Here is a 9,390-nt window from a genome sequence, read left to right on the forward strand (position 1 = left end):
ATGAACAAAAATAGACAGAAATGGTAAAAATGGAGAAATGACAAACATTTGGAAATGAATGTGATTTTCTCCAAAATGAAATGAAAATGATGCGGAAATGAATTTATGGTTTTCGAATTAAATGAAGTTCGAAAATAAAAATAAATCATTTGGTATAATGAATCCGTTGAATATAGAAATATTAAATATATTCTCTTATAGATTATTTTACAATAAAGTCATGATGATTTTAACGGAATTAGAATTGGGTTGAAAAAATTATTTAATTAGGAAATTAATTTATTTAAATTAATTTAAGATTTTATTTTGGGAAATAGAAAAACAAGTATTGGGTTGGATCGAATTATAAAGTACCGGGTTAAATTCATGAAGTACTTGTAATTGGACCTGATATTGGAAAGGTCCAAAAGCCCGTCATGTTTAAAGTAAGGGACAACAAACCCTAGATTGTTTAACTAGGGTTGTCACCCCACCTAATCCTAGTTAGACTAGGAGTTCGTTTTTCTATTTGAAATAGACTTCTACAATTCAACAATGGTTTTACCTCTTCTCCCTATCAATAGATGGCACTTGTAGGGCGAAATATACAACTTTAAATGTTGTTATTCTACCTGAAAATAGTAAGAGTTTATTCTCTAAGTATTAATTCTATTTTCTGAAATAATAATTTTGTCGGTTTCCATTGAGAGAAGTTTTTCTTTCACATTGAAAGTAAAGAAAACTATTTTTGGTTTTGTGTTTGATTCGAATCGTTCGAATCCACACTCAAAGTAGCTAATGGTACAAAAATAGTGAAGGTCGTTCGGTTAAAAGTTAGAAACGACAATGATCCATCTAGCCAAAAACACAGATGCGATTTCAGTAAATGGTTTATTGTTATATATATCACAAACCAGCTTAATTTTAAAAATTTTTATTTTCCACTATACAAGAAAATCATTTTCAAACTGGATTTGTTTCCAACACTCCTAACCACTAATTATTCTAGAAATTCATGCGATGTCTGTTCCCAATTATCCATTTATATCCTTGATTCAACACACTACAAATCTTCAAGAGGCCATGCCAAGTAGATGACACATTCGCCTTCAAATCGACCTCCATAAAGGAGTATTACGTATGCATTTTTTCTTGAAATCTTGACACCAAAGTGCATTGTGGTTCACATGTAAGCGCCAATTAGCCTTGGCGAGCATTGCAAAATTAGTAAGTCTCGTTTTCCTCAACCCCAAACCACCTATACTTTCTTGACCAAGTGCTTATAAATACTACTGCTCTTCAGTTTCTACCTAAATTGAAAGTTTTTAATCTACCTCATCTCTACTCAGATCACCATCCCATTCTCTTTAATACGGATGCTGGTTGTGTCCCACCAACAGATAAAAGATCCTTTTGCTTTGAAGCGGCATGGTTGACTCATGCATATTTTTCAAGGGTTTTTTAGTAGGGTTGGTCTTCTACGGCTACTTCGATGGAGAGTGCAATCAACGGGGTCACTGATGTAGTTAAATTATGGAAGGACTCTGCTTTTGGTAATATCTTTCGATGAAAACGTACTTTAATTCTTCGTTTGCAAAGTTGAGCTAGGAATGAATACCAAAAAATGCTAAATCAGGAGGAGCTTTTATGACTACAAAAGTCTCGGTTGGATTGGATAGTACATCGTAAGAGTAATATAAAAATTTTTCATCTGACAACCATTATCCGTCGTAATAGATGCAGGGTGACTGGCTTTTTTATTGAGAATCAACGGGTTACAAACCAAGCAACAATTCATTGCCATGTGGTTGGATTGTTTGAAAAGCTTTTTCAGGCAATGAAAAAGCTTATGCTTACGATTACATTCAATTTTTATTATTACGAACATTATTATCTGAACTAATATAATCTTTTATATGGTACAGCTAAATAAAAAAAAATATAATAATAATTTAAAAATAATGTGATGCAGTATCCATATTAGGATCACATGTGAACCATCCAGACTGAGATTATCTAGCCACAGATTATGTTGGAATCCAGTTTATGCTAGTCATCCAATAGTGCATATATAGGGACTGTTATGTTTTCGTATATCTCAAAATTTGTTTCCTCTTCACAAATGGTGCTATTATCCTATAGTTGCACCATTCGTCAAACTTTACCCACTTCCCAATATATTTGGTCAATGTAGGTATATCAACGTTTGTAATCTACCAACTTTTTCCTGTTGTGGAACCGACCGATGCATCGGTTCGGATTATGGCAAATAATCATTCAATCGAATTTTATAATTTTTAAAATTTTATAAATTATTAATAATTTATTTAAATAAAATTGGACAACTAGTCTAATAGAGAATTGATGACTCAACTGATTCAACTACTGATCGATTTCAAAAACATTGCATAAAAACGAAATTATCTAGATCAAATTTCACTAGTTTAGAACCATAAATTGATTGAATTTTTAAAAAAAAATTATAAAGCATATCATTTTAGAAAAAGGATCGTTTCTGTCCCTTTCTAATAGGAGAATGACAAATTAGATTCTTCCCCCTGATTTTTAGTATTTTTAGTTAGATTTGAATTTTTTCAGGAAGAAAAAGCTGAAAATCAAGAAGAAAAAGCTGAAAATTAAGAAGAAAAATCTGATTTGTTATTCTCTTATTGGAAATGGATGGGATGACATGGAATTACAGTTTTATACAATCTTCTCTCATCGTTTTATATACTTTTTTAGTTTTTATTAATTCAAAAATAAATGTTGATTTTTATATAAAATATATTAAAAATTAATATGAATAATACAAAAACAACTAGATTGGAGTTTAGAGTTTGATTCTAATTCATCTTGGATAATAATATAATGTTTTTTTTTGCTCAAATAATATAATGTGTATGGTTGTTCAGTTTTTGGTTTATATCATACTAAAAGTGTGTTTAGATGGGTGGTGCATTTACTTGTATTTTACTGTAAATATAGCGGTAGCAGTGAAATTAAATTTTATAACAATACTGTAGTGCGAGACAAAAAATAAACTAAAAGCACCAAACTGCACCTTAACTCCCATCCAATTGAATCTTAAAAGTAGGTTGTATGGCTTTGGAATGAATATTTTTGTTTACTGCAATAATTAAAATCCAAATTTTACGGTAATGTGGAGAAACAAGACAAGTTTAAATTTTTATTGAAAATCATGCATGAAACTTCGCTGAGAACTAGAATATATGGAAAATATTATGGAAAAGGTGCTGGAAACAAACCCTATATCATCCACTGCTAATTCTTTCTCCTTCCATTTCGACGGATCCTTCTTCTCTTTTGTGGGTTTCGCTTGATCATCTTCACTAGCCAACGAGGTCTCCCAGTTGTGAAAACTATGTATCCCATACTCAATCCAAGCACTAGTCCACTTCCATAACCCATTGCTGCAATTTTCCAAATACTTGTTTCAGATTCATCAGCAACTGTTGATGGAGGTGATTCTGGTTCCTGATCGTTGCCACATTTCTTTGACAATGGAAATCCACATAGTCCGGAGTTGCCATCGAAGGAATCATTTGAGAAAGTATCGAAATGATTAGCTAATGGTATATGCCCCTCAAGATTGTTATTAGAAAGATTCAATGCTCCAAGAAATGTCAAGTCAGTTAACTGCACTGGAATTCTTCCTTGAAGCTTGTTTGACGAGAGATCCAATGATTCAAGTGCTGCCATTTTTCCAAGTGATGGTGGGATATTACCTGCTAAGCTATTGTGTGAGAAGTTGAGCACTATGACTGAGTTGAGTTCTCCAAGTTCTTTAGGAATCGACTCCTTGAAATGGTTGCTTGAAAAATCAATAACTGTGAAAGAAGTTAAAATTCTCTCAAGTTTGAAATCCGACCCTTTCATTGTTACAATTACAGAGTCTTGATAATAATATTCTCCCATGTACTTTGGACCACTTTTGTCTACCTGAATATCTTTCATTGATTTTAAATTTTCAAATAGCTCTGGTGGGATGTGACCAGTGAACTCATTTTGAGAGAGATCAATCATTCGAAGGCTACTGAAGGTAAATGATCCATTGAAATTTTGCGTGTCACCATGGAATCTATTAGATCGAAGGACAAGAACTTGCAGATTAGGAAGCGTACCTAACCAATAAGGAAATGTATCATTTATGTTGTTGTTGCCCAAATCTAAAACTTCCAAACTGTAGCAGTTCGTTAATGATTGTGGAATTGATCCTTCAAGTTGGTTGTCATTGAGGTTAAGTGTTCTCAATGAACTATATCTGACGTATGTTGTTGGAATTTTTCCGCAAAAGTAATTCGTTCTCAAATCCATAACTGTGAGACGTCTAAAATTGCCAAGACAGTCTGGAACAATCCCACCCAACTTATTCTTGGATAAGTCAAGTACAACAAGAGAACTCGAATTGCAAATAGTAGGAGGTATTTCTCCAACCAACTCATTGTCTGAGATTAAGAAATAAAGCAATGACTGTGGTAAAGCTGGAAGTGGTCCTTGAAGTGAATTTGAACGAAGATCGAGAGCTGATAGATGCTTCCCAGGAACTTGCTCTATGCCAGTCATGAAGTTCATATACAAGTTCAAAGTAATCAAGCTCTCCCATCCTTCGGCTTCCCATTTTGTAATGGAACCATGAATTTGGTTATTAGAAAGATCTAAAACTTGCAAGTACTTGGATGCATTCAAGAAGCTTGGGAAACGTTGCATGTTGCAAGAAGAGAAATGAAACTCAATTACCATGGGCAGGGTAGAATTGGAACCATTATTGCAGCTAGTTAATGATAGTAAGCTGTTATGTGAAAGATCAAGTAAACTTAGATTCCTAAGCTTCACAAGCTCGGATGACTTGATATTGCCACTCAAGTTATTTGATGAAATGTAAAGATCAATAAGGTTCACAAGGTCAAAGAAAGAACCTGGAATTGGTCCTTGGATTTCATTCTCTGACAAATCGACATATTGGACTAGATTAGGCTCTTGCATTGGGTCAATGGGACCATTAAGTTTGTTAGAGTTGAGGTCCAACCAATTCAAAGATGGTAGACTAAACAACCAACCTGGTACTCTGCCATTAAGCAAGTTTGCATTTAAGTGGAGTTCTCTTAGATATGGAAGTCCACGTACGTTGTTGGGAAGGGTACCCTGAAGGAAATTGGAAGAGAAGTCCATGAAAGTAAGGCCGGTGAGGTTAAATGTTGATGATGGCAAGAACCCACTGAAATTGTTATGGGAAAAATCCATGGAACTTAGATCGTTTAAGTTCCCAAAAACATCTGGAATTTGCCCTTGGAACATGTTGCCTGAGATATCCAAGAAGGTGATTTTTGTGAGGTTTCCAAGTGTTGAAGGGATTGACCCCATAAAATCACAACCTCGAAGGTTAAGTGTTTTCAAGTGTTTAAGGTTTCCAATTGAGTCTGGCAACTCTTTTGAAAACCTCGTCTGTGAAACATCCAACACTCTAAGGGGACTACTCCAATTTTTTTCAGGTGGATGACCAATGAGATCGACGTTAAACTGAAGAATGATATTTTCAAGATATGGAAATTGTAAAATTTCAGCTGGAAATTTTCCTTGCAGATGACAGGCAAAGAGACTCAGATGCTTCATTGAGACAGTCAAGTTAAGGAAAGAATAGGGTACAACCAAAGACAAATCCATAAGGTCAAGGATCATATTTTCTAATTTTGTAAGGTTATGGACAAGCATGTTAAAATCATGGCTCCTAAACAAAAGATGATTCAGACCGAGATCAAGCGAAACTAGTTCTGACAAAAGAGAGATTTCAGGTGGGACAAAACCAGTGAGTCCTATGCCAGAGAGATTGAGATATGTTAGACTTTTCAACTTACTAAACTCATACGGGATTTCAGAGTCGTCGAAATCATTGCCGGCAAGGTTGAGCCATTGGAGGTTTTGAAGTGAGAAGAGGGCACTGTTTGATTGGAGAGAACCAACCAGACCACTCCAACTGAGATCAAGGCCAATCACGTTTCCTTCCTTGTGATCACACATCACACCATCCCATTTGCAACAGTCAGTACCTTCATCCCAAGATTTTGTCTTAAAAGTTATGTTTTGAAAAGGATAGGTTTTATCAAGGGAAATGGAGAGGTTGCTCTTGAATCTTAGTAATGAAGAACTCTGTTCGGGGCGACATAAATGCGATGGAGGAAGAGATAAAGAAAGGGATAACAATGGGGAATTGAAGAAGGAAAAAAGGAAGAAGAGGACTAAATATAACCACATTGACCAACAACCCATGCTTCTTTTATGAACCCAAAAGAAGATACACAAGAAATTGGTTATGGAGTTGCTTATATAAGTTTCAACAGGAAGCATTTACCATCAAAGCAAGTCACTCCCAATTTGTTCCACTTATCAACTCGTTGATTACCCTTTTTTTCTCTCTCTCTTTTACTTGTACACATCCATCAATGGCCGGCAATTTAGCTAATCACTACCAATCTGAGAAGTTAGTTGGTTGTCTTTTTGCCTAGATTTTTCCCTCTAGATTACTTGCAAGTTCTCCTTACTGACCATAAAGGAATATGAAATTATGCACGAAGCTGTTACACAAACTTTTTGTTAAAATAATATAAACAAAACTTGATAATTTTATTTGTATTAAATTTATATTTGATGTATTGAGAATATATAAACTTATATATTATTAATGGTCACATAATATCCAATAAAATTATTTGCGGAAATGTGGAAATGTAAATGAAATGAATACCCTTTTTCTTGTTATAAGAAAAGAATAGAGTATTAAGATTTCAACATTCAATGAGCTGGGTTTTGTTTTACTTGTTGAGTATGATTGTATAAGCCAACATAATAAGGTCAAATTTTCACACAAAATAGAAAATTAATTATCAAAATTTTCCAATGGCTGAGACTTAAAAGCCCATGTAGCCAGTTTTTTTAATAAAAAAAAACACAACAAATAATTCAGGGATTTTATCACAATTATATAAACAACCTCCCCACATTTAAGATGTACATTGTCCTCAATGTACAAACAAATATAAACACATAATAAACACAATATCATAAGAGAGGGAGAAAACTGAAATTACATTGAATATGAATGAAATCGCCATAATAGTGAAAACTAGAATTGTAGGCAAAATCTAAATGTAGTGCATGGTTCCGAGCAAACTAATAAAAACATAAACACAAATAATGAAGAAGATTAAGAGGTTACAAATTCAAATAAAAGCAACCATCAAAATAAAAACTTGGTTCAAAAGAAAATAAACTAAAGAAGCCTAAAAAAATAAAAACAAAACACTGAAAAATAAAAAAGAAAAAGAAAAAGAAAACTACAAGAACATAAAGAAAGCATATAAAACAAAACAAATCAACAATCGTCATCGTGCAATACGTCGGATTCGTGAAGTGCAGGCTTAGTAGATAAAATACAGAGATGCTGATAGATCTGTTGTAAAGTAGCATCAATACTATCGAATCACTCAAAACAATGCTGCTCAAAACAAGTAAACCTTTCGGAGAGGTCCGTTAGTGTAACAGTAGTGGCAAGAGTAGGGTGACTTAGAGGTGGATGATGAGGTGGATCATCATAGTGAAAAAAAACATCATCAAAGAAGTCTTCATGCTCATCATGAGGGTCAATATGAGACAATCTGTATCTAGGAGGACCCACTCCATGCTTTTGCTTGATCATCCTCATATGACTCATAATAGATAATCCCTGTGGGACCATCTGTCCAACCAATATGAAGGAGGAGGACAGCTCCAGAGTATCAAGGAGGCCAAAATGGCGTGCTAGACAAGTCACATAAGGGCCTAAGTAGATAGGACCCTTCCTACTACACTCTGTCTGGTGGCTACAAGCAAGGGCGATGAAGTAAACAAGATCAAAGATGCATCACGCCACCATGCTCCAAAGGAAGTACGCATCGAATGTACCAATAACCCCGGTGCTCTCCCTCCGACTAGCCACCGTGTGGGCCAAGATTGCATGGATATAGCGTAAGGCTCGAAGTAGTGAAGTCACCTTCGATCGACTCGGGTCATAATAGATGTGTTAGTATAAGGTAAGGAAGTCCTCGGCATTCATGAACTCCTTAGAATAGAGTCCAAGGGAAACTCTAAATTCTGTGACGCTCAGATAACGAGTCATACCACCTAGTCAAAAGAAAATAGTACGCGACTCATCGTGGCTCGACATCACATGTTGCAGAATGAATGTCGAACAAAAATCTAGTGTCAGCTTCGAGTAGGTAGGCTCGACGATAGAGAAGAAACAGTCCCATAGATATGCAGCAATCAGTGTTCATACACTATCAGTCAAGTGGATCTGATCTAGGGCCGTCTAATCAATACAATGACCCAATCCCAACGGTTGTTGTTTGAGATGCTGATATAGGTCCTCGTGAGGACTCTGTGAAAACCATAGAGAAGGATGACGTGCATCGAAAGATGGGCCCGAGAAGGAGGTTGCATCCGGAGTTTTTCGTTTTTTTGAAGCAAGTATGCCACACTTAGTCTTATCGCGTTTGTTTGTCATTGTATTGGAAAGAACAGATAACCAAACAACTATTTTAGCATCAAAGAAAAAGCATGGATCGACACGATGAACTTAGCCATATCGAATATCGAAGCTAACGAAAGTTAAAATCTAAGAACATGAATCTTAAAAATAATAATTGAATGCAAGCTTAAAATAAAGTAAGCAGTAATAACAAAATAATAATAATACTAGAAATAATAATTAGAATAGAACCGAATAATAGTAATAACTAACAAAGAGGAACATAACTAAAATAATTAATAATAATAATAATAACAATAAGAACAGTAAGAATAACATTACAGGTAATAGTAATAACCATAATAATAAGAATAATAATAAGGACTAAAAATAAAATAAAATAAAATAAAATAAACAAAAATAAAATAAAAGTAAGGAGGGGCAAACGGTGAGGAACCGATGGAGGGCGATGGCGGTGACCGGAGTTATGGCAAAGGAAAGGACGACGGGGAAAAGTCGGCGATGGGGACGTGCGAGATAGGGAATAGGCTTGGCGAAGGGAAAGAACGATGGAGATGAGGGTGTTCGCGCGGATGGCAGCTGGAGTTGTCCATGAAGAGGAGAAAAGGAAATGGGAGATTGGGGGTGTTGGTTGGGGTTTTAGGATAAAAAAGGGACACGATCGTGTTCAAGCCTGTATTGGGCTACACGGCTGCGTCCCACACCCGTGTGATGCTCCTTCAGCCCATTTTTCATTTAAAATTTAAGCCTAGTGTTAACAAGGCCTGCGACACACTCGTGTGTCTAGAACGTGTGTCACACATGGCTATGTGCCAGGCCGTGTGTGATCATCCTTTGCTTCTCCCACGCTCGTGTATGAGGCTATGTCA

General features: G+C 35.4%; 1 protein-coding gene across 1 annotated transcript; it reads right to left on the minus strand.

Annotated features, from left to right (window-relative positions):
• Positions 1-3,261: 3,261 nt before the first annotated feature.
• On the minus strand, positions 3,262-6,015 carry LOC107902950 (receptor-like protein 6). The gene has a single exon (XM_016829049.2). It carries the CDS (start codon positions 6,013-6,015, stop codon positions 3,262-3,264), a length of 2,754 nt encoding a protein of 917 aa, XP_016684538.2.
• Positions 6,016-9,390: the final 3,375 nt, after the last annotated feature.

Source organism: Gossypium hirsutum, chromosome D05 (assembly GCF_007990345.1).
Source record: "Gossypium hirsutum isolate 1008001.06 chromosome D05, Gossypium_hirsutum_v2.1, whole genome shotgun sequence".
Classification (NCBI taxonomy): domain Eukaryota; kingdom Viridiplantae; phylum Streptophyta; class Magnoliopsida; order Malvales; family Malvaceae; genus Gossypium; species Gossypium hirsutum.